The 27,120-nt window shown below is 45.6% G+C and overlaps 1 protein-coding gene across 1 annotated transcript in view; it reads right to left on the bottom strand.

The window, feature by feature from the left end:
• The window catches only part of PIGK (phosphatidylinositol glycan anchor biosynthesis class K), a 110,663-nt gene that overhangs the window by 45,001 nt on the left and 38,542 nt on the right, over window positions 1-27,120 (bottom strand). Inside the window, exon 9 of the mRNA XM_040407630.1 lies at window positions 19,661-19,833. Coding sequence (XP_040263564.1) covers window positions 19,661-19,833 — 173 coding nt within the window. The remainder of the gene's footprint in view (window positions 1-19,660; window positions 19,834-27,120) is intronic.

The following is a 27,120-nucleotide window of genomic DNA, read 5'->3' as shown; positions in this document are numbered from 1 at the left end:
AATGAGATGACTGCTGAGAAGCGATCTCAACCAAACAGCAAGTGTCAGCCTATTGTGAGGCTGAACCAGATTATAACATTTATTTATTTTTATTTGATTTAAAAAAAAAATATTAATAATCGGAAAAAAAAGAAAACACCAAAAAGTCTTTAACAATAAGTTGAACATAAAAGCTTGATTTAAACAATAGGGTTCACCTGATCAAACATTCCCTTTACTGCAGTTCGTTTTCCATAGAGTTATAGTTTCGAATTTCAACCACCATCCCCAAATTAGCCGATACTGATGGATATGCTCAGCGTCCGTATGACAACACTGAAGCTTCATGGCACAAGGCAGGAAGTGTTGTCATGGGAAGCATCTAAAAAGGACCTTTATCAAACCTTTTGCTCAGTCAGGTCCCACCTACAGCACGAATGTCACCCCCGAGATGCCTTGCTTTCACCGTAACCAAACCCCCACCTTGCCAAAGATTTGTGCGTCTATCATCACGTATGCAGACTGCAAATATTGAGCAAAAACTGAGCTCAGCACATTCAGATTTAGGGGATTATCACCTGCTGAGAATTGTAAAAGATGATTATCGGTGCAGATTAAATTACACGCCGCAAACAGATACAATATTTGCTTTGCTAATAACTGGATATGAAATTATTGGGAATGTAAAGTCCGGATGCGTCCGTGCCGGGGAAATCATTTTCCATTCTGTATAAACCTCTTCTGATCATTTGAAGAGATGCATGTCGTGGGACTCGTACTGTAACAAAAGGCATTCTGATTTATTTATTTTTTTAAAGCCTTTTCTCTAGGAAGAAACCAGGAAAAGTGTTCAGCTCGGCGGCAAATGAAGAATATTTCAAGGCGGTGGGAGCGCTTCAAGCACGAAAGCAGAAGGGAAGGTTTCTTGTGAAAATTTACTTTTCTGCACCTTTTACCAGACAAATGAGTTCTTGTTTATACATCAGTGGCAGCCAAACATTTTGGGGGTCATTTATCAAGCCCCTATGCTGGTGGAACACCACAGCCCTTTTAAATAGCTGATCAGCTGAGATATATAGAGAGTTGGACCACACCTATCTGATAATGATGACCTGTTCTAAGGATATGCTATCAATATTTTGAAGCTGAAATACTTATATTGTGTAATTAGCATTTGTTTTGCTCTGCACCTCTGCCGATTATGATTACTGACTCTACAATGTTACTTGACCACAACAATTTAAGCAACTAAAGAGTCCTTAACTCTTTCAGTACTATACTCTATGGCTAGTTAAGAACTTTACAACCACTGGTCCAGGTTAGTTAGTCTTTGTATTGCTGCTTGCTTTTGACCTGGTTAGCCTGGATTATCATAGTGCATGAACTCTGCCAGTCACAAAGTTCCACTCGGATTATCATACTACATGAACTCTGCCAGCCCCGACATTCTGCTTGAATTATCATATTGCACGAAATCTGCCAGTGCCGATGTTTTGCTTTTATTACCATATTGAATGGATTCCGCTATCCTTGACGTTCTGCTTGGATTATCATATTGCATAAATTCTACCAACCTTGGCCTTCTACATATTCCATCTCTTAATTTTGCTGATACAAACTGGTTTTACCCACATCAGTCGTTGCCCACAGATTCCACACCAGAGGTGAGGGCCTCCATCCATGGCAACCCAGAGGGTTCACTATCTAGAAAGGTTGCGTCAGCATTATATATGGTTGTAAGATCATTATTTCTCTTCTTGTAGCTCCACTTGGGAGTATTCTTCAGGGTGTGGCACATTAGGTTGCCAAGTAAGCACATGGCCCTGGGTCTGGGTGACCACCATGTATTTGCAATGCACAAAAAGTTTTAATCTACTCTGCAATATAGAGCCTCTCCATGCACCAGGAGATTGTTGAAGGTCCTTGCCATTGAGATAACAAGAAACCAGTGGAGGCTGTATAAAAATGATATAGCTACAGGATAAAATAAGGGAATAATTTACATGGCTCTGGGTCGCCTTTTAAAATAATCACCAATACAACAAAAAATATAATTGGGTTTCTAAATGGATGACAGACAAATAGACCATACTTGTCCATGAGGCCGTGTACAGAATTGCAGCCCACTTTCCATTGCAGTACTGCAAACAGCCATGGACAACAAAAAGTGCTGTTACGGGTATAATGCATGTTTTTGTCATCTCATACAAATACAGTGCAGACTGATCTGCAATTATTTCAGATTGAATATACAAGCATTTCTTGCCACAGCAAATATTTATCAGAGACAAGGCTTTAGTACAGATAGAAAGCCCCATGGCATTCTGATGTAGACAGGGTGCACTGCCTAATACACTCCAGTGATGACTTTTTCCATTAATGAAATAATACAGGGCAATGAGATCAGTTGGAAGCTTTTCCATCTAAAAAGTGCAACTTTCCCCAAATCAAGTGAAGCATGGACTAAATATCAAATTCACTCTGCACAGAGAGGGATGGAAATAATTACACAAAGCTAAAGATAAGGTGGGCTACACTACTGCATAATATCTGCATCCAAAACAGCAGGCAGCGCATTTCATTAGGTGATATATTGATATCTCAAAGTGAACTGCATGCAATTATACAATGGATGGCCTTGCAATGTGACAAATTCTAAAGAGGTTCAAGAAGTGTATATGCACCTTTGTCATGGATGATTTTTAGACATGTATCATAGTTCCTCTGGTAAAGTTCAGGTTTCTTCATGTTGGCTTTATCTCATATGTCTACTTGTGATTCTGCAAGTTCAGGGCTCAGTGGGTGTTTCCTGTGAAGCTTATTTCTCTCTCAATGGTGTAGTCCGTCTCCTACCTTCATGATTCATGGGGAAATATGCTATACACTCACAGCCACAGGAGATCTCAGTTCCTGTGGTAAAGTTCAGGGTGCTTCATGTTGGCTTTAGCTAATATCTGCTTGTGATGGTGCAAGTTTAGAGCTCAGTGGGTGTTACCTATGAAGTTGCTTTCTCCATCAATGCTATAGCTATTCCCTAACCCATGATTCATGGTAAAATATGCTAAAGACATCGTTGGGTACAGTGCATTTCAGTTCCTCTAGTTAAGTTCAAGGTGCTCCATATTGGTTTTATCTCTTGCCTGCTTGTGGCGCTGCAACTTCAGACCTTAGTGGGTGTTTCCTGTGAAGCTGCCTGCTCCGTCAGTGATCTAGCCTGTCCCCTACCCCCATGATTCATGGGAAAATATGCTGAGGGCTACACTACTGCACAATGTCTGTATCTAAAACAATACACAGTGCAATTTACTAGGTTATATACTGACATATCTTAAAGCGATGGATCAGACTACAGAAACTGGCTAGTCTATAACCATGGAGACTTATTAAGCCTGCATACCCTTTTCTGCATAAAGCTCCTATACAGACATACACGTATAGTTGCATAGTTACATACTACAGACAGTCCTAGTGTGCCATCATGTTTATTTTGGGTAAATTAGAGCAACTAAAAAAAACTGACTGTAAAAGTGACCGAAGGGTTCTGCCATGTCTACTGCCATGTCAAGGAAACATATAAAGTGGTTGTAACAGACATGATGAGGTCCACTAGAATGGACTAAATTTTTAGCTAGTTGACAGTCCTCTAGTGCAACGCCCCTGTGGCCAAGCCATCAACACTTCTGAGATCTCAAGAGCTCTCTAAGACCCTAGCTCAGTAACCCCCCCCCACACTTTATCTGTAGCCACACAGAAAAAAAATACTTGTTAGATAAGATATGGGCTGCTGTTCACCACCACTAGAGGGAGCTAACTGGATATAGATCTGTACAGCTGGTATTGAGCTCTCTGAAAGCTGTACTAATTGCCATGCAGTGAGCTCCCCCTAGTGGTGGCTGCAGGCAAACACTATCACAGTGTAATAGGAAGCAGTTCAAACTTTATTTTGTCACTGGCCCTATAGCATTTCCATTATCTGACTCTATGGGAGATATATGAATGCTCAAAGCTTGCCCTGACAGCCAATAGCATAATAAAAAATAAAAAAACACACCTTTTAATCCCTACCATTTCTATACTGGTCCTTGAAATACTTACATGAATGCTATACCATAGACCTGAACCTACTTCACATTTTTCATGGTACTCACAAAATTCTACATTCCACTTGCAAACAATTTAATTAGCGTTCACGTAAACTTGATCAAAATCAGCATAAAACACGGCCGCCCATACGGCAGTAATAAATTGTAGCTCTGTGAATGCGTTCGAAGCCTTCCCCAGTCAGCCTGCTCCTCTAATAAAGCATCAGGGATAGATTTATACACTTTTATTGACGTGGTTTGGTTTCGAGCACACAATTTAATGAGGCTGTTTATGTGAATATGTTGGGTTTTAATTAGGCTCCATGCACAGATGCAGGAGCAAAGAAAACAACGTCCGCCGTCCTATACGGTAAGCTGAGGCTTTGCGGATATTTCACCGGATAAATTGATTCTTGGGGGATACTTATGTTTTCTGGAGTGTTCAGGTGTCGTTCATGATAAACTACTTGGCTATGTATTGAGCCTCCGAGAATCCAGGTGTAAGGGTCCCCAGCTTCGCCAAGAATGTACTTGCAGTAATTCAGCTGGTCACACAATATGCACTTCAGGATCAGTCACATGGATTGAGGCAGCTTGGGTTCTAGATATTATTCCGACAATGTAACATTTTTGTGAGTTTCCTTCCCGGACTCCAGAAATATGAAAAATAAAGCATTAAAAGTCTGGTCTGCTCAACCATTGCTTTACCCTTATGTCCATGGAAATAAAGCAGTCAACTCGTCTTTCTTGTGAGATTCATTTAATAATTTAGCAGCTCCGTTTTCTGACAATGAATTATATAATCTTGGCAGCATTCAGCCACCACTAGGGGGAGCTCACTGCAGAAGGATTTAACTTGGTGGGAGCTGTATACATTTATATGCAGTAATCGCCCCCTAGTGGCAGATGCAGGTGACACCCATGGGCAATCTGCTGTCTATGGAGATACTAGATGTCCTTTGTGCTCCTTTCCAGCGGCATTGCTACTTTTACTTTCCGAGATTGACAAGAGGTGGACGTTTTGTAGAATTCACCTATACATGCGCTTACAGATGGGACATGAGATAAGTCACAAGCCTGAAAGTCAAAGCTCTCAACGAGAAGACTGATTTACTGCCTTGCCGATAGCAACATGGCAGCTCAGCCGATTCAGCAACTTCTTCATCAGGGGAGATGACCCAGCAAAATGTCAGAAGCAGATTGCGACAATTCATGGCTCTGGTGTCTCTTGGATGCAATACTGAATACAGACAGACAGACTGACAGACAGACAGAACAGGGCTACGCTGCAGCATCAGGGAAAATCACTGTCTGGCTGCAGTGGGCACCACTGCCCCTTCATTCTGCTGATTGGTAGTGCTACCGGGGGTCACACCCCCACCGATTATACATTTTTACCCATCTTAAAAAGGGAATCTGTCAGCAGTTTTGACTACACTAAACTGCTGACAGCATTAGGAAGGGGCTGGGGAGACTAGGACAAACATACCTCCTGTGGAGCTTTACCACGACTAGTGGGAATATTAAGTTTTTTTCTGCCAGATTCTGACCTGTAAGTGCCTTCTGCATTGGAGTCCCCTCGTGCCAACCAGTGTCTACTACAGCTGTCCCTCAGAGAAGAGGATGTGCTGTTCATCCTGCTCTCCCTGGTGCCTAACAAGTGCCGTCAGCAGCTTAGTATGTGAAAACAGATTCCATTTAAATGGGTTTTACAGGATGTTAGGATAGGTTATCGATATGCGATTGGTGGGGTTCCGACTGCCTGCACCCCTGCTGATCAGTTGTTTGGAGGGGCGGCTGTGCTTGGATGAGCGGCCTCTTCATACTATACCAAAGATAGCGCCATACACTGAGTAGTGGCTGTAACTGGTACTGCAGCTCAGTCTCATTCACTTGAAATGGACTGATGTGCACAAAGGCCACGTGACGTCACCGGTCTATAAAGGGGCCGCAGCGCTCGACTCAGCACCGGAACCCCTTCCAACAGATGATTGCTGATAGTGGGGGTCCGACTCCCCCGCACTGATAAGATATTGATGATCTACGCCTGTTGCTAATACAAGTAACTGACGTACAGTTTCCACCGTCCTCATTTAGGGACATAAACTGGTGACAGATTCCCTTTAACAAAGGGTCATCAGTGTCCCAGCAATCCCAGTCTAATGGAAGTATGCAGAGGGAAGCGTGGCCACAAACGCCGCGTTCATATGGGTCACCAGCGGCCACAGCTCGTCCATTCCCCGTACAGATCACACAGCAGATTTCCCGGACAGGGCAGAGGGGGCGAGCCGTCATTCACTGCAGTACGACCAAATGCCAGGCCGCTCGGAGGCACCGCCGGATTAGAACAGGAACTCCATTACTGTAAATCTCCCTACAAACTGGTCACATTCGCAGGCGCCATGCAGAACAAATCACAGCTCAACGGCCTTGTACATTACTTGCAAACGCTGCCTGGCACTTAGGAAACAGATTGATTTTTCAGAGGAGAAGCCATGGAGACAAATAATTTGCCATCTGATAATCCAGAATGTCCGACAGTCCAGCGTGTGTCAGCACGCCGAGGGTAGAAAACGGAGCAGAAACCCTTAGAACAATCCTCTCATTAAAAGCCATCGAGATCGCTGCAGTTTTTGGGCGACTTATGTTTCTCCGCCCTGATAATCCGGCAACTCTCTCTCTTCCTGGAATTAAAGGAATTTCACACAACAGAACTAAAAGGCTCCTACAGTTTCAGCAAATAAAATGTTATACAATTGTCGAATATATTTCCTGTATTAATTTCCTGTGATTTTCAGGAGCTCTGCTTGCTGTCATTCTCTAGGAAGCTTCATCACGCAGGTGCACTGTTCTTTAGAGTTATCAGAGCTGTGTCCGGTAACCAGCCATGCACCCACGTACCTACACGAGGAGACTCGCCGATTTTTATTCCCCGGAAGAAAATAGGGGGGAGATTTATCAAACCAATCAGATTCCTCCTTTCATTTTCCAAAGGAGCTGTCAAAAATGAAAGGTGGAATCTGATTGGTTGTTATGGGCAATTAGGCCAGTTCTACTTTACACCAGTTTGATAAATCTCCCCCTAGGTTCCTACTGAATGACAGCAAGCAGAGATCTTGAAAAGCATAACCAATTGATACAGATAGAATATTGGAAACTTGTATAACTTTTCATTATACAAAGGATAGGCTCGATTCGCTGACACTGTAATATCCCTTTAATAGCACCCGTCACATGAAATTGACATATTAAACCACCACCAACCTGTTACATGGCTAGGCGAGCCTCTGATACTGTAAAAAAAAAAAATCCCAAAATATTAAGGGTGCCTCTACACATTCAGGCTTTTTTATTCTGTTTTTTAAGCCAAAACCAGGAGTGGATTAAAATAAAAGAGGAGAAGTCGTATCTGTCCGGTGTACTTTCTCTCCGGTTATGAGCCACATCTGATTTTGGCCTCAAAACATGTGTCGCGTGACAGATAGGGCACAACTACACTGCAACATTCTGTCGCACGACAATTTTTATAATGATAGTCTATGGTGTCGTACTGCAACATGCTGCGACGGCGACACAACAGTCACAGAAAAATCCATCTCAAATGGATTTTTTGTGACTGTCGCGTTGCAGTCGCAGCATGTTGCAGTACGACACCATAGACTATCATTATGAAAAATATTGCGTGACATTGGTGCGACAGAATATCGTGCGACAAATGTCGTCATGTAGACCTAGCCTTATGCAAATTATCTTGATTAGTTATCTCATCTGGACGGGTCCACTTTGGGCTGTAATCACACCTATCGTGATGTGACTGACACGCTAAGCATCCGTGCATGCAGTCCTCCTGCTCCCCGGACATGTGCAGTGAAGCCAGGAGCCCATACAACACCACACGCTTACTTGGCCAACAGCTATTCCTCTTGACTCCCCCCGCCCCCCCCAATACACATGTATGCTCAGTTTAGGCTACTTTCACACTTGCGGCAGAGGATTCTGGCAGGCAGTTCCGTCGCCGGATCCTGCAATCCAGATGCAAACGGATGCATTTGGGATGTGGATCCGTCTGACAAATGAAATGCAATACCGGATCCGTCTTTCTGGTTGTCATCTGGAAAAACGGAACCGGTATTTATTTTTTTTCTCATTTTTAAAGGTCTGCGCAGATCGGGAAACCGGATCCGGTTTTCCCGAACACTTAGTACCGGATCCGGCATTAATACATTTCAATGGAAATTAATGCCAGATTCCGCATTCCGGCAAGTGTTCAGGATTTTTGGCCGGAGAGAAAAAAAAAAAAAAGAGGGACTGAACTGATGCATCCTGAATGGATCGCTCTCCATTCAGAATGCATGGGGATAAAACTGATCAGTTCTTTTCCGGTATTGAGCCCCTAGGACAGAACTCAGCGCCAGAAAAGAAAACCGCTAGTGTGAAAGTGCCCTTAGCTGAGCATGCATGTGTTTTTAATGGACTAGAGGGGAGAAAGCTGCTGAAAGACACCTGACAGCAGCTGAACTCCAAAAAGATCAGGCACTGAAATGTGCCCAATCCCCACCCCAACTTGATCCGTCAAGGAAGAGTTGGGAGACTCCCACACACATCAGTCAGCTGGAACCACCAAAACCAGTGGGTTCAGTGACCATCTAATATGTATGCGTGCATTAAAGGGCTTGGCCGGTTTCCTATATTGATGACCCATCAGATTGGGGGGGTCCAATATCAGATCTCTGGGCTCCAACTCCTGTTTGGAGAGAATGCAGTGCTCATGCGAGAGCTGCCTTCTCCTCACTGTTTAGGCTACTTTCACATCTGCGTTTTCAATTCCGCTATTGAGATCCTATGACGGAGGAAACGCTTCAGTTTTGTCCCTATTCAATGTCAATGGTGACAAAACTGAACTGAACAAAACGGGATGCACCAGAATGCATTCCGTTCCGATGGTTGCACTCCCATCGCGGACAGAATAACGCTGCAAGCAGCGTTTTTTTTGTCCGCAATGTGGTGCGGCGCAAGACGGATCCGTCCCGGCACACAATGTAAGTCAATGGGGACGGATCCGTTTTCTCTGACACAATAGAAAACGGATCCGTCCCCCATTAACTTTCAATGGTGTTCATGATGGATCCGTCATGGCTGTATAAAGACTTAATACAACCGGATCCGTTCATGATGGATGACCGCGGTTGTATTTTTGTAACAGAAGCGTTTTTGCAGATCCATGACAGAGCCGCAAAAAACGCTAGTGTGAACGTAGCCTTACCTGCTCGCTGTCGACATCACAGTGGCAAGCAAGTGCAATTACGGCTCCTCAGTCCCATTCACTAAAATGGGAAGGAGCAAACGGTCTGTAACTGCTCCTTCCCATTGAAGTGAATGGGACTGAGGAGCCGTAATTACACTAATCGCCGCTGCACTGTCGACGGTGAACAGTAAACAGTGAATAGGACCGTTCTCTTCAAATAGCTGATCAGTGGAGGAGCAGAGAGTCGGACCCCCACCGATCTGATAATGATCAATATAGGAAACCAGCCACCCCTTTATAAGTCACAGAAGTCAGGGGGCAGGAAGAGTGAAGGTGCGGCATTTTATTAGGCCAAGTTCACAATTCAGTTATTTGATCAGTTATTTAGTAACATAGTACATAAGGCCGAAAAAAGACATCTGTCCATCCAGTCCGGCCTGTTATCCTGCGGGTTGATCCAGAGTAAGGAAAAAAAAAAAACCTGTGAGGTAGAAGCCAATTCTCCCCACTTTAGGGGAAAAAATTCCTTCCCGACTCCAATCAGGCAATCAGAATAACTCCCTGGATCAACGACCCCTCTCTAGTAGCTATAGCCTGTAATATTATTACACTCCAGAAATACATCCAGGCCCCTCTTGGACTCTTTTAGTGAACCCACCATTTCCATCAGTGGTTGTGAGCCAAAACCAGTAGTAAAGCCTACAGAGATCTGCACCTGTTCTGTTTTTGACCCGCACCTGGTTTTGGCTCAGAATTAGGGCTCATGCCCACGGCCGTTGCCCGGCTGTGGCCTGAATACAGGGGGTCCGCAATACACGGGCACCAGCCGTGTGCATCCCGCATCACAGATTCACTTCAATGGGTCCGCAATCCGGGAGATGTGGAACGGAGGCAGGGATCGGAAGCCCACGGAATGCATGCACTACTTTCTTGCGGTGCGGACCGTAGGAGGCGGATCGCGGACCCCACTCAAGTGAATGGGTCCTCAATCGGGCACCGACCGTGGGGCAGCCGCATGCAGTGCATTGCGGACTGTTCGTGGGCATGAGCCCTAACTGATGGAAATAACTGACCAAATAACTGAAGTGTGATCTTGGCCTTACTTGCTGGCAAGAGCACAAAGTCAACACAAGAACATTAGTATCTACAGTGAGGGCCATCGCTGTATCAAGTGGTAAATGGTACAATACCTGCAACCCAGATGTCTCACAACTTCTATTGTAGCACAGAAGGTACAGACAGCAGTCCCATCTTTGACCACCAGAGGGCAGCAGACAAATGCACCTTTATTTTGAACGAAAACCTCTTTGCTCATTTACACTGAATTGTACCCGTTGCTCATACAGGAAAATTTCACCCGTTAATCTAATATTTAAGTTAAACCCGACCCATTGCAAATGCATCGCACAGGTTTAAAGATCCTGCTCCGGCAGGAGCACGGCAGGTGCCTGGCTGTCAGAGCGCTGCCCCTACGGCACCAGGTGATCATGCTATTGCTGGTGCCCCCTGACATGGCAGAGCTCCTGGGTCCCAGCAACCCCAGATCAGCAACGCCAGTGACCAATGTCCCCACAGGGGGCTTGTATAGACGCCTCAGTTACTGCAAATAAATGAAGTCGTACAACAGAACAAAGAAATAGTGTAGAAAAAAAAAAAAAACAGCGAGCGCTCCGTACAATATTCGAATATATTTGCTCTGATGGGCCGAAAATGATTACTTCGCAAAGTCTCACGAGACTTCGCGTAATAATTAAATAAATTGATTTATACAGTAAAAAAACATTTCCCGAACTCGGGTTCGATTTCCTATTTTGTTTCTATTGTTTGTATTACTAATAATAGGAAATCCATTTCTATACTTTGTTTTAGTGTGAATTTTCAAATGTAAACATAAAGAACTATACATTTAAAAAAAGGACATTACCCATAAAAAAAAATTGTGAAAAAAATAAATTTTGTAGCCTAAATAAAAATAAAAAGTTAAAAGCAATTAGACTGCTTCTTGCACAAAGTTGCTAAAAAAAAAAAGTGTCTGGTCTTTTAGGATAGAAACAGAGATGTTGTTAACAGAGAATGTCAGAGTCTGGTCGGGGCCTGACGAGTAAAACAAACTCCGAAAATCACAGATTTCTTTCTATATTGGAAATGACACCCAAAGGAATACCGCTGATACATGCCAACACAGCTCCCCCTAGTGGTCACAGATATGAATGCATGGAACAAATCAAAAAAATCTGTATCAGGCGAGTCTAATGCAAGAACAACCTTTAGGCCTTGTTCACATTTCAGTTTTTCACCGACATGTGCAATCTGCATTTTTCACAGACGGCACACGTACCCATTGTTTTTAATGTGTTTGTCCATGGACGTCGATCAGACATGGAAATGTGAATGAGGCCATAGGCCCCTTGCATACCGCCAACTCGTCTGTGTTCCGTCTGGTAACATGGCAAACTTTGAAAACAGACTGCACACGGATAAAGTCATTTCAATGAGTCTTTGTGGGAAAAACGGAAAAAGAACATATTGCTATTTCCTCTGCACGGACTACTGGTGAACGTGCAAACGTGCCCTTGTGACTATACCCAGTCGATTCAATGGGTGAGGCCAGGTTCCATCCATTCTAAACTCAGACCGCACCCTTTCGGAAAGAGGACTCATGTGAAGGTGCCCGCGAGTTTCCTTCACGCACCATATTTGCTACCTTTTTTTCTAGTGTTTTTTAGCGCTTTTTTGATTGTATACTTAGAACAGGTGTTTCTTCAGGCAATAGAGTTTACCAAGGGGAAAATGCCGGAAAAAAGGCATAGTTACAGCGTTTTGACAAAACCACCAAAAATGCATACACGCAAATGCTGTGCAAAAAAAAAAAATCTGGCGGCAAAAATCTGCCCAAAAATGGTGCAAAATGGCAAATCTACACTTTTTTCCTGACATGCTCGACAAGGGGCTGACAGGATCGGCCCTACGATGGGGCCACAATTCTGGCATAAAAATCCATCTCAAACTAAGGCTACATGCAAAAAATGCGGACAGCACACCATGTGCTGTCCGCATCAGTATGTCCGTTCCGTAGCCCCGCAAAAAAAAAAAAAAATAGAACATGTCCTATTTTTGTCCGTTTTAGCCATTGTTACAATGGATCCGCAAAAAAAACTAAAACAGATGTCATCTGTTTTATTTTTGCGGATCCACAATTTGCGGACCGCAAAACACATACGGTCGTGTGAATGTAGCCTAAGACAACCAATAGTTGGTATAGAGTCAGAGAAAAGTCTCTGTCCCTGCACCAGATTAATCATTCGGCCTGAGCCCCTGGGATAAATCTGGTGCAGGTGTCGACACCCGGTCCAACAGCTGGTGCATGTAAAATGCTGAAAAAACACTGTAAAAAAAGTAAGCTAAAAATAAGGCCGAATGCACACAGCCGTGAACGGTCCGTGGTAACCCGGCCTGGGTTCCTGCTGACAGCAGGAGCACACGGCGTCATTGGTTGCTATGACGCCGTGCGCTTCATGCCACCGCTGCACTACAGTAATACACTGGTATGATCTATACGAGTGTATTACTGTAGTGCAGCGGCGGCACGAAGCGCACGGCGTCCTAGCAACCAATGACGCCCTGCGCTCCTGCTGTCAGCAGGAACCCAGGCCGGGATACCACAGACCGTTCACGGCCGTGGAACACAGCCTAAAAGGGCAGCCGAAAAATAAAAATAAAAAAAATAAAACCTGTGAAACTAGACTAAGAGCTCTTGCATATGTACCGCCTGTGCCGTGGATTAGGGAACGCAAACTACAGTCCCCAATGCATGGCACAGTCTGCGTGGCCTGCGCTGGCAGGTGCAGACCCATTCAACTTGAAAGGATCCTCGATCCGTCCACACCATAAAAAAAATAGGGCATGTTCTATTTTTTTTTAAGGCGCACACTGACAGTTGATGAATGAGGCGAGGAGTCTTTGTAATTGTATCTGGGGGTTTAATTTCAATTCGACTGGCATAATTAGTATGCGCATGAAAAAAGGCGCAAATTTGCTGTGAAAAGTCGAACGTCTAGTTGAAAGTGCGACTTTTAATGCAAAAATAGTCACACTTTACCACTCCAACCTCTCGAATAAAAATATGCCAGCCCTGGAGTGGAGTAAAAGTAAGACTGTTTTTGTGCACATTTCAGTCGTAAAAAAGGCGAAACCTACATAAATATATTTTATAAAGTCGCAAAAATTAGACAATTGCAGAATTAGTCTAAAACTTAAGAATTGTCAAACAAGGCGCAAATATCTCCAAAACTGGCGCACTTTCAGTAGCAAATGTGTCCAAAAATAGAAATTTTTTTAAAATCAAAAACAGACGCAAACACTATAGTAAGGGCTCGTTCACACGAACGTGTGAAGCCCGTGCTGTGGACCGCAAATGTGCACTGATGCCCAAACTCTTGAGCATCCACAGTCACAAGAAGAAGACGGTGGGGAATGGCAATTCGTGTTTCACGAGGTGGATGACGATGATGAGACACAGTTGCCAATAAGTCAACCGCAATTAGTGTCTCAGGAGGTTGATGATGAGACACAGTTGTCAATAAGTGAGGTTGTTCTTAGGTCAGGAGGATAACCAGAGTGAGGAAGTGGAAGAGGAGGTGGTGGACGATGAAATCACTGACCCAACCTGGGAAGGTGGCAAGCCGAGCGAGGACAGCAGTACAGAGGGGGAGGGATCCGCAGCACCGCAACAGACTGGGAGAGGCAGTGGGGTGGCAAAAGGGAGAAGGCGGGCCACACCAAACAGGCCCGCAATTGATCCCCGGAGCACCCCAATCTCCCTTGACAAGGGGTAGGTGTTCCACAGTCTGGCGCTTTTTTGAGGAAAGTGCGAACGATAAAAGAACTGTCATTTGCAACCTGTGCCGTACCAAAATGAGCAGGGGCGTAAACACTAGCAACCTCACCACCACCAGCATGATCCGCCACATGGCATCAAAGCACCCTAATAGGTGGGCGGAACGCCTGGGTCCACAATCAGTGTCTGCGGGTCACACCACTGCCTCCTCTTACCCTGTGTTATGTGCTGGCCAATCCCCTGTCCAAGACGCAGGCCCGGAAGCCTCCCATTCTGCACTTGGACCTTCGCAAACACCATCAGCACATCCACTTCTGTGTCCCAGCGCAGTGTACAGATGTCTATACCCCAGGCCTTAGAACAAAAGCGCAAATACCCCGCCACCCACCCACAGGCCATAGCGCTAAATGTGCACCTTTTCAAATTGCTGGCAATGGAAATGTTGCCATTTAGGCTTGTGGACACTGAAGCTTTCTGCAGCCTGATGGAGGCGGCCGTCCCTCGTTACTCAGTCCTCAGCCGCCAATATTTTTCCCGGTGTGCTGTCCCAGCCTTACACCAGCATGTGTCCCGTAACATCACCCGTGCCCTGACCAATGCAGTTATTGGGAAGGTCCACTTAACCACAGACACATGGACAAGTGCATTCGGCCAGGGACTCTACATTTCCCTGACGGCACACTGGGTGAACGTTGTGGAGGCCGGGAGCGAGTCGTACCCTGGGATGGCACAGGTGCTACCGACACCAAGTATTGCAGGCCCTACTTCCATCAGGGTTTCTGGCACCCCCCCCCCCCCTTTCTCCTCCTCCACCTCTGAATTATCATCTTGCAGCACCAGTCAGCCATCAGCCAGTAGCTGGAAGCAGTGTAGTACTGCAGTGGGGAAGCGGCAACAGGCCACGCTGAAGCTAATATGCTTAGGTGACAAACAGCACACCGCCGCAGAGCTGTGGCAGGGGATAAGGGACCAGACTGAGCTGTGGCTCTCGCCACTCAACCTAGAACCAGGCATGGTTGTGTCTGATAATGGCCGTAACTTGGTGGCGGCTTTGGAGCTTGGCAAGCTCACACACATCCCATGCCTAGCCCATGTGTTCAACCTTGTGGTTCAGCGATTTCTCAAAACTAGAGATGAGCGAACTTCTGTTTTAAGTTCGGCGTCTAAAGTTCGGCTTCCGGTTAGCGGAGGATCCCGATATGGATTCCGAATTCCGTTGTGGTCCCTGGTAGCGGAATCAATAATGGTCATTATTGATTCCGCTACCACGGACCACAACGGAATTCGGAATCCATATCGGGATCCTCCGCTAACCGGAAGCCGAACTTTAGACGCCGAACTTAAAACAGAAGTTCGCTCATCTCTACTCAAAACCTATCCCAATTTGCCTGAGCTACTGGTGAAGGTGCGCCACGTGTGTGCCCATTTCCGAAAGTCATCTACAGCTGCCGCCGGTCTGGCAATGCTGCAGCAGCGCTTGCAATTGCCAGCTCACCGACTGTTGTGCGACGTGAGCACGCGCTGGAACTCCCATGTTGCACATGTTGGTCCGGCTTTGTGAGCAGCAGAGGGCAGTAATGGAATACCAGCTGCAACATGGTCGTCGCCTTTCTAGTCAGTTTCTGCTATACCACAAGCGAGGCGTGGGCATGGATGTCTGACCTCTATGAGGTTTTATGCAACTTTGAGGAATCAACACAGATGGTGAGCCGCGATGCTGCTATTATAGGCGTAACAATCCCACTTCTGTGTCTAGTGAAACGCTCACTGCTCACAATTAAGGACGACGTTTTGCATGTGGAAGAGGTGGAAATGGGGTAAGACAGTACACAGGGTGATAGCCAGACCACCCTCTGTTCGACTTCTCAGCACGAATTGGATGATGATGAGGAGGAGGAGGAGCAGGAGACGGTTGCCTCCACTACAGAGGGTAGTATCCATAGCAGGTTTATTCCATCTGTCCAGCGTGGATGGGCCAAAGAGGAGGATGAGGAGATTGAGAGTCATCCTCCTGATGAGGACAGCGGAGTCTGTAGGGACTCTGGCACACATGGCTGACTATGTTAGGCTGCCTTTCCCGTGACCCTCGCGTTATACGCATTTTGGCCAACACCGATTACTGGTTGTTCACCCTTCTCAACCCCAGCTCCAAAGAGAACTTCTCATCTCTCATTCCTGTGGTGGAGAAGACGAGAAAAATGGTGCAATACCAGAAGGTCCTTGTGAAAAAAATTGCTTCTAAAATTTCCAGCTGAGAACGCTGGCGGCAGAGTCCGTAGTTCCTTGGGCAACCGAGGAGGGGAGACGAGGGGAACACACAGCAGTTCCAACAGAGGCAGGGCAACACTCGCCAAGGCCTGGGACAGTTTCATGACACCCCGCCAGCACCCTCACCCTGATGCGTGGCCTAATGTCACAAGGAGAGAAAAGTTTTGGAAGATGGTGAAGGAGTACGTAGCAGACCGTGTCAGTGTCCTCAGTGATCCCTCTGTGCCTTACAACTACTGGGTGTCCAAGCTGGACACGTGGCACAAACTGGCGCTCTACGCCTTGGAGGTGCTGGCCTGCCCTTTGTCTGAGCGGGTATTTAGTGCTGCTGGGGGCATAATAACTGATAAGCGCATCCGCCTGTCAACTGAAAATGCTGACCGGTTGACTTATCAAAATGAACAAGGCCTGGATTGCCCCTGACTTCTCTACTCCACCAGAGGAAAGTGGCTGAACATAAAGGCACTATAAATGTGTTGTATATAATGTACTGAATACTCTGTATTCCCATGCACCCCTTCCACCACAAACAAGGGTATATGGTTCAATCTTCCTTTTCTCGTCCTCCTCCATCATATCAACATGCTTATCAGGCTGCTCTCGCGCCTAATGTTTTAGATGGTCAGATCAGCAGCAGACCCTCACCCATAATGTTTTTGAGGGTCACCAGCAGGACCTCAACCATAATTTTTCAAGGCTGTGGATGATGCCCTCCTTTATGTGTAATAAAGGGTGTATTGGAGCGCCGGTTCCTAGTAATTTTTGGCAGCCCTTTCACTTAGTGCATACGCTTTATGAGTGTAGGAGTCCCACTACCTGAACTATTGTACCACAATGTGAATGAGGCCCTCCTTTATGTGATATACAGGTTGTATCGGAGTGCCTCTTCCTTGTAATTTTTGGCAGCACTTGCACTTTATATACAAGTAAATATACAGGAAAGAATGTTTCCTAACAATTTTTCCTATAAAATCAATTTTATCTTCGCTTTTCTGTGTATTATTGTCAGTCTGTAAAAGTGGCGTACTACTCGGACAACATCGTTCCCAGCTGCGACCGGGGAGTCCAAGATGCATCCAGACATCCTCCCCATGCTGCTCCCGAACCTTTTTGGTGGTGTTTCCATCCATTTCTGACCTTTTCATGTGAACCAGACACCCCCCCTTCTTCAGATCAGGGGGTGCCTGGTGTAATGCCCGGGTTCTCCCATTGACTTCCATTGTGCATCCCAAAGTGTTCCACTCGAGCCCCCAAGCACTTTGGTGCTCGACCAACACTACTCTGTACCCTTACTGCAGACTGCTAGTAATTCATTCATAACTTCTAGTAGAAATAATAAAGGAACGGCACAACATAGAGCCATAAGAATAGATGCTCCAGAATTGTTATTACATGGGGAATGTATGAAGCTATTAAAACAGGCCTGTCAGGAGCGGAGAAAGGAGATGCTTTAGAAATTAAAGAGGACCTATCAGTCTTCAATGAAAAACGGATGCAACATGGACCCATAGACTTCAATGGGCATGTTTGGTTCACATCACGGACCAAAGTAGTGCATGTCTCCGTTATTTTTCTTTTACTGACCTGCAGATCAGACACTATGTTCAATGGGACAGGTTCCTTGCAAAATGACTTGAATTATATCAAACCCCTTTTGCCCTCTTTCTTCTAGGGCAGCAGCAGATCAGTGAACCAGGGTGGTCACACTGTTTTTGCAAAAAAATCCTGGAAAAATATTTAAAAAATATAAAAAAATCTTCCTCCTGCTGGCTTTTTGCTCCGTAAAATAAAAATGATAACCTTTCAATCTCCTTGCATCCTATTTTTTATTGGCTCTCTCCGTTGAGACCAGTTTTTGAAAGCCTCAAAAAGGGTTCACTGGTTTAGGCCTCATGCACACGGCCGTTGTTTGGGTCCAAAACGGCGGCTCGGATGCGGACCCATTCACTTCAATGGGGCCGCAAAAGATGCGGACAGCACTCCGTGTGCTGTCCGCATCCGTTGCTCCGTTCCGCGGCCACGCAAAAAAAATATAACATGTCCTATTCCTGTCCGCAAAACGGACAAGAATAGGCAGTTATATCAATGGCCGCCCATTCCGTTCCACAAATTGCGGAAGGCACACGGGTGGCTTGCCGTTTTTTGCGGACCGCAAAAAACAGCACGGTCGTGTGCATGTAGCCTTATGCAATACAATGGCAAACCACAAGAGGGCGCACAAGACCAATGCAATAGTTCTAAGTAAATGGAATATAGTTTATTTTCCACGACCTCCTGATACTTATAATATTACATTATTAAAGACCATCGACGTACAGAACGGAGCTGTTTTTGTCTGTGTTGAGCCCCTCCATTGCTTGCATATTCTGGAGCTTAGATTACAGACTTTGGTTTACTTTTTAAAGAGGACCTGTCCCCGCAAAATGCAGTGTAACCTGCTGGTGGCATGTAATAGAGCAGAAGGAGCCGAGCAGACTGATATACAGTTTTGTGGGAAAAGATTCAGTAAAACGTGTCATTTATGCATTTCAGCCTCTGCTATTTCTGACTTCAGTTGTCCACATGGGAGGTCTTTTCAGGGAATGATAGCATTCCCTGTCTGTGTATATGTTTGTACCATGTTTTTTGGACTAAAAGATGCACCGGACTATAAGACGCAACTAGGATTTGGAGGAGAAAAAGAAGAAAAAAAAAAATATTTTCCATCAGACCTCATGGCAGACCCCCTAATCAGATCCTCCTTCATCAGACCTGAGGTCAGACCCCAAAATCAGACCCTCAAACTCCATCAGCCTCACATCCAACCCCCCAACTTCTGCAGAGAGGGGATATCTAGAACTCCTTTACCACCCTTGTACATGACCGTCCATTTTACTCTGTCCATTTTAGAGCCTTGGATCAGCCTCCCATCAGATCGCCCCCCCCCCTCCCCCGCAAACATCAGCCTCAGATCAAACCCCCCAGCCTCAGCTTAGACCTCCATCAGAAATGCGATGGTCACAAAAAAATCCAGACATGCAGAATTTTGTGTTGTAGACTGCAACAGTGTCTTTTGCCAGTACATGGTCATCACTTAGGACTCCCATGGCGAGCCACACATCAGGGAGTCGCAAGTCACTGGTTTGCGACCACCGTTCTATGGGGTCCGGCGGGCATGTGGCGCTATTTGGCTCAGCCTGATCAGCCTGCCGGATTGCTGTGCCACAAGTGTGAACGTAGCCTAAGTGTGTAATGTGATCAGTCAAATACCTTTTCTGTGCATCCTCTCGTTGGGGCTTCAGCACCACAGTTTTCTCGGTTAGCTCCACTTTCCTGACGCTGCCAAAGAAATCAGTAATAAGAACGGTTTGCGGTTCTCTCTGAAAGAGGTCTGTGCGATGGCCGGGCGTAGAAACACAGAGGCTCTTAGGACAGACTTGGAACTGCAAAGAGAATGACACCATAAGAAGAAATAGACAAAAAAAAAAGCACAAAAGCTTGTCTGCATAGTGAGCTAAACAAGAATGACCACTGGATCCATCACTTCACTGAAAAGGGCTCATATTATATTAAAAAGCCCAAACGCATCATAGAACTACTCACTGCTTGTGCGTTTCAAAAATTATACTTAGAATATAAAAGTTACAGGTCAACTACATCACACTTGGGGGCGCTGTTGCATTAGCATCTATGAAAATAAATTGCTAAAAATAGTGGTGAAAAGTGGAACTGCAAGTACCGAAGGATTGTGAAGCCATTGCAGAACAAACCGAAAAGTGTCTCCTAGAAATGGCAGATTTAAAATTTTAACAAAAATAAAGTGAAATCTGCTATACTGCAAATAGGATAAAAGTATTCATCTGAAGGCCATCTGTCAGCAGTGCTGCCCTGTTATATGTGCGCTCGGCAGCTGAAGGCGTCTGTGTTGGTCCCGTGTTCATACGATTATGAAATATTGTCATCCTATATTAGAGACACATCAGACCTACTCCTTAGGGCTCATGCACACTAACTTATTTCATTTCCGTGTCCGTTCCAGTTTTTTTTAACGGACTGTATGCGGAACCATTACTTTCAATGGGTCCGCAAAAAAACGGAAGGCACTCCGTGTGCTTTCCGTTTCCGTATGTCCGTATTTCCGTTCAGCAAAAAAAACAGAACATGTCCTATTATTGTCCGCATTACGGACAAGGATAGTACTGTTCTATTAGGGGCAGGCTGTTCCGTTCCGCAAAATACAGAATGCGCACGGATGTCATCCGTATTTTTTGCGGACCGCAAAATACATACTGTCGTGTGCTTGAGCCCTTAGTCTTGAGGGGATCTCACTAGATGATGAAATGCTTCTCACGTCAATTGACGTAGAAGCATTGTATAGTTTAATTCAATCATCACCTGGGTCTTAAAGGGTTTCTGTCACCCCACAAAACTCTTTTTTTTTTTTTTGGATAGTTATATTCCTTATAGCGCGATATAGGAGAATATAATGGTATTACTTACTTTCATGCGGCCGTTTCTTTAGAAAACGAAGTTTTATAATATGTAAATCAGGGCTCTACCAGCAAGTAGGGCGTCTACTTGCTGGTAGCCGCAGCAGAAAACCGCCCCCTCGCCGTGTTGATTGACAGGGCCAGCCGTGATCTCCTCCTCCGGCCGGCCCTGTCAATCAACACGGCGAGGGGGCGGTTTTCTGCTGCGGCTACCAGCAAGTAGACGCCCTACTTGCTGGTAGAGCCCTGATTTACATATTATAAAACTTCGTTTTCTAAAGAAACGGCCGCATGAAAGTAAGTAAGACTATTATATTCTCCTATATCGCGCTATAAGGAATATAACTATCCAAAAAAAAAAAAGGAGTTTTGTGGGGTGACAGAAACCCTTTAAGGCAGTAGCAAGCTTCCGTGCCACTAGAAGTACCGCACGGGTGACACATAACAGATTTGTTCTAGAATTCAACCTTACTGGGAACTTTTTTTTGTTTAATGGCCGTTATTACCACCAGCTCAGCGGCCCCGCGATGGGAAGCCTCTGGGCGCCGTCTTACGCAAATTTGCTCCTGGGCTGGAGGGAGGCCAATGGCATCTGGTCGGAGGATCTCAGCCACTGGCATAATCATGTCTGCCTGTGGCTGAGATTCATCGATGACATTTATTCTTTGGAAGGGGACTAAGGAATCCTTCAGCAATTTTGTGGGGGTCATTAACAAAAAGGATACGGAACTGAACTTTACTTCAATCTGTGACCCCCATCGTATGCCATTTCTTGATGTCCTGATTCAAAGGAGCCCTAACAACATGATTACTACAGAGGTGTTTAGAAAAGCCACCGCCTCAAAACTACTCAGGTGGGAAAGTGCCCACCCATAGCCTCCGAGGAAAGGGCCAACATCTCCAGCGACGGAGGAATTGCTCAGACATGCAGGCTTTTAAACATCAGGCCAACGAGCTGCGCCATAGCTTCTGGGAGAAGGGCGATAACATTCTGAGGAAAGCATCTGAATATGCTTGTTACTCTAAGGGTACATTCACATGACCGTGTGTAAGCCTTTCCGTTTTGCGGTCCGCATTTTGCGGACAAAATGACTTTGATTTGTGTCCCGTATGTCTTCCGTTTTTACGATCCGCAAAAAAAACTGAAGGAAAAAATAAATAAATAAATAAAAAAAGAGAAAAAATATATAAAAATGAATAACCGGCCCTTAAGACGCACCTAAGTTTTTGAGGAGGAAAATAAGAAAAAAAATATTTTTAACCAAAAGGTGTGCTTTTAGTGGGTTTGAACTAATGGCGGTCTGTGCATGACACTATTATGGGGGATCTGTGGATGACACTTATGTGGGGGGATCTGTGGATGGCATTATGATGGGGGGGGGAATCTGTGGATGGCATTATGATGGGGGGGAATCTGTGGATGGCATTATGATGGGGGAATCTGTGGATGGCATTATGATGGGGGGGGGAATCTGTGGATGGCATTATGATGGGGGGGGAATCTGTGGATGGCATTATGATGGGGGGGGAATCTGTGGATGGCATTATGATGGGGGGGAATCTGTGGATGGCATTATGATGGGGGGGAATCTGTGGATGGCATTATGATGGGGGGGAATCTGTGGATGGCATTATGATGGGGGGGAATCTGTGGATGGCATTATGATGGGGGGGGAATCTGTGGATGGCATTATGATGGGGGGGAATCTGTGGATGGCATTATGATGGGGGGGGAATCTGTGGATGGCATTATGATGGGGGGGAATCTGTGGATGGCATTATGATGGGGGGGGAATCTGTGGATGGCATTATGATGGGGGGGGAATCTGTGGAAGGCATTATGATGGGGGGGGAATCTGTGGATGGCATTATGATGGGGGGGGAATCTGTGGATGGCATTATGATGGGGGGGGGGGGAATCTGTGGATGGCACTGTTATGGGGTAGTGGATCTGTGGATGACACTGCTTTATGAATGAAGTAGGCGGAGCAGGCACGTGACCTCAGTGAGTTACGGCCGCCCGGCCTGCCTGCTAGTGCTTACTACAGGAGCGTGACGTGTACCGGTAAGTACGGTACACATGGGGAGCGCAGTTTATGATGATTAACACTACGTATAATACAGTACATACTGAGCGGAGGGGCCAGAGTACAGTGCCTGCACGGCCCCGCCGCTCTCCCCACCTACTACAGACCCTCCTCACTAATACATCGTAGTCTGAGATGTAAATTGCCAGCATTCGCCCCATAAGACGCAGGGGCACTTTCCCCCCACTTTTGGGGGGGAAAAAGTGTGTCTTAGGGGGCGAAAAATACGGGGTATTAAGGCTCCATTCATACGTCCGCAAGTGTGGTCCGCATCCGTTCTGCAATTGTGCGGAACGGGTGCGGACCCATTCATTCTCTATGGGGACGGAATGGATGCGGAGAGCACACTATGTGCTCTCCGCATACGCTTTTCCGGAGCGCGCCCCCGATCTTCCGGTCCACAGATCCGCAAGAAAATAGAGCATGTCCTATTCTTGCCCGCAATTGCGGACAAGATTAGGTATTTCTATGGGGGTGCCGGCCGGGTGTATTGCGGATCCGCAATGCACTACAGACGTCTGAATAGAGCCTTAGGCCTTCAAAAATACAGAAACGGATCTGCAAAAAACGGATGACATACGGAAACCATTCCGTATGTCATCTGCAATTTGCGGATCTATTGACTTGAATGGGGCTGCGGACCGATCTGTGCGGACAATAGTAGGACAAGCTTCATATTTTTGCAGACTAGAAATGCGGAAACACGGATGCGGTCAACATGCTGAACGTTGTCCGCACATTTTGTTCACCCATAGAAATGAATGGATCCGCATCTATCCCGCAAAATGCGGAATAAATTATACGGTCGTGTGAATGTACTCTAAAAGGGAAGAACTGTTAACCCCTAAGAAAAAGGATACCCATCAAAAGCAACCGATTCGGATTATTGGCCTCTTTGCACATATTGAGGTGAGACAAATCATTAGTAAATTGGGGGGTATATAATGCGATGACCCAGACCTGTCCTTACCCCAAGATTACAGACCCCAAAAAGGGGCGGAGCCTGAGGGATAGGTTGGTCAATAGCAACAACCATCCCCCACTACAATCAGACACATGGTTGTCACGGAGACCAAGGGAGGATGTTCCGATGCGGCAAATGTGTTGGCTGTGATCACAAAAAGATTTAGATCGGCTTGTACAGGTCACGAATATGACATCAGAGACTTCATCAACTGCCAGACCAGCGGGGTGACGCACGTGCCCACCGGATTACATAGGCCAAAGGAAAAGAGCTTCGACGCAGAATTAGGGATCATGTCAATGACATTCTGAACAATAAGGACATCTAAATGAGGTACATAATGGGAACACATCCTCCATTTGCCTTATGGGGATTCCGCATATACCCCAGAGCCCGCGTGGGGGGTGACTGGGACGGTGCTATCCTCAGAGCAGAAAATGGATATTTTAGAATGAAGAGCGTTACCCCCGATGGTCTGAATGAAGAGCCTTTCTTCTAATCAGACCATAATCATACCGCGAGTCTAAACTGGTGTTGTGTGATTTCAGATAGATCCTATAGGATAGCCTCTATTATATGTGGGTGACAGTCCTTAAAGGGGATCTGCTGGCGGCACCTCTATGACCCCTAGCGTGTCACCCACATATATGTATTCCATCAGCCTCCCCTTCTATATGCGGTAATCGTTGGTCTGTATATTATGAGGAATGCAGACTAAGGCTACATACACACGACCGTTTGTGTTTTGCAGTCCACAAAAAAAAAAACGGATGACGTCCGTATGTCATCCGTTTTTTTTGCGGATCAGTTGTAACAATGCCCACAAAACTGACAAGAATGGGACATGTTCTATTTTTTTTTTTGCAGGGCTACGGAACGGACATAATGATGCAGACAGCACGCGGTGTGCTGTCCGCACTTTTTGCGGACCCATTGAAATGAATGGGTCCGCATCCTATCCGCAAAAACAAAACAAAACGGACATTTTTAGCTTGAACTTTGCGCTGCCTCATGTGTGGCTTTAGTTAGGCACGACATACACAAACCTGACGGGGAAGCGTCAGTCATCCCCATGGCGGCTTCTCGCGGCGCTCAGTGAGTGAGGTGGGAGGGAGTTTGTGCAAATTATCTAGCTCCAGCCCTCCACCCCAGAATGGACGCCCGCATTGACGAGCCCTCATAGGGGGCGGAACCTTTTTTTTGCGTTTTTGTTTTGCGCTCCCTGCCTTCCCAGAGCCATAACTTTTTTATTTGTCTGTTCCCATAGCCATGTAAGGGCTTGTCTTTTGCGAGACAAGTTGTACTTTCCAACGCCACCATTTAATATTGCATATGATGTAGTGGGAAGCGGGAAAAAAAAATCCAAATGGGGTGAAATAAAAAAATAAATAAAAAGCACTTCCATCACAGTTTTAAGTTTTTTTTTTATTACGACGTTCGATGTGCGATAAAACAGACCGGTTACTTTTATTCTACAGGTCAGTACGAATCCAGCGACACCTTATATGTATATGTATGTATAGTTTTTCTTGCATTTTGATAGTGATAAAAAAAATTAAAAAAAAGATTTTTTTCCCCCCACACTTATTTTTTTTTGTCGCCATATTTTGACCCCTATAACTTTTTTGTAATTATGTGTACGGAGCTGTGTGGGGACTCATTTTTTGCGGGGCGATCTGAACTTTTCATTGTTACCATTCTGGGGTGTGTATGACTTTTTGATCGCTTTTTATAAAATAAAATAAATTGTAGAAAATGATGCGACCAAAAACGGCAATTCGGCCATTTGGACGCTTTTTTCTGTTTTGCTGTTTGCCATATGGGGAATATATTTTTATACTATGGGCGTTTTCAGACATCGCGACACCCATGATGTGTATTTTTTAAATGTATTTATTTTATATTCATCTTGGGAAAAGGGGGGTGATTTGCTTTTATCTTAGATTCCAATGCACTTGCATTGGAATCTATGACGATTTTACTAGTTTCCTATGGAAATAGGAAATACTATGAAATACTATGCAGCAGCCTCCTGTCATTCATAAAGACAGGGGCTGCTGCATACACACTTCGGCTCCTCCGATCGCCACACGGGGGAGCCGGAGCAACACCGAAAGTGCGCACTTTTGGTTTCAGTGCGCTCAGGGGTTAAATGTCTGAGGGGTCTGCTAAAAGAAGCAGGTGGCCACCCGCGGCTATGGCGCCTGCAGCAGACAGGAGCGGGCGCCCTCTTTAAAACACCCGCCCAGAGCCGTACATGTACGGCGCTGGGCGTGAAGGGGTTAAAAGGAAGCGGTTTGAAGTGTTCACTTGCCACTGCCATTCTGTACTGCAACTACCAATGATGCTGCTCCCTGATGAGCTGGAGGACTCGGCGAAACGCGTTGGGCCTATGAGGGTCTAGTAGGCAACAGGGGTAATCTATCACAGGTCCAAGGTTCCAGCAGGCCGGGGGTCGCTCTTTTCAGGGCAGGTTCTCTGACGATCCCGCTGATAAGGCTAGTAACTATAGGGTCAGAGGACCTAGGGAAAAAGTGATCTAAGATGTTTTTCCACCGATTTGTTTGAGACACATCTGGTTATACCCAGCCAGAGCCATTTGAACCTTTACTGTACCTGGACTACTGAATATTTTGAGCACTTTTTGTATCAATGTTAGACAAGTTTTAAATAATTACCGGTAAGTAAAAGTTTAGTTTTATATTATTTAGTATAAGGAGATCCCAGACAACTGTATTAAATATCCATGTTCATATATTGCCACATTACTGCGAAAAAATGAAGTTGCAATATATTCAAATGAGCCTCTAGGAGCAATGGGGGCGTTACCATTACACCTAGAGGTTCAGCTTTCTCTGCAACTGCCGGCCCTCTGCACTCTGACTTTAGGATCACAATCACGTTCACACTGCCTGGCCCTGTCAAAGTGCAGAGGGCGCAGCAGTTGCAGAGAGAGCAACGGTAACGCCCCCGTTGCTCCTAGAAGCTCATCTGCATATATTAAAACATCATATTTCTCAGCAATGCGGGCACATATGAACATGGGACCAACACAGATGCCAAGTGCACATGTAACAGGTCAGCCGGTGTCATAGGTACAAACGCCCTTTAAAACCATGACGACCTCTACAATTTATTAATTGCCCCAGTGTATAAAAAATGAGAAGAAAAAAAAATTTGGCAACTCTG

This window comes from Bufo bufo, chromosome 9 (genome assembly GCF_905171765.1).
Source record: "Bufo bufo chromosome 9, aBufBuf1.1, whole genome shotgun sequence".
Lineage (NCBI taxonomy): Eukaryota > Metazoa > Chordata > Amphibia > Anura > Bufonidae > Bufo > Bufo bufo.
The sequence above is the reverse complement of the archived record's forward strand: the minus strand, read 5'-3'. Positions and strand labels throughout refer to the sequence as shown.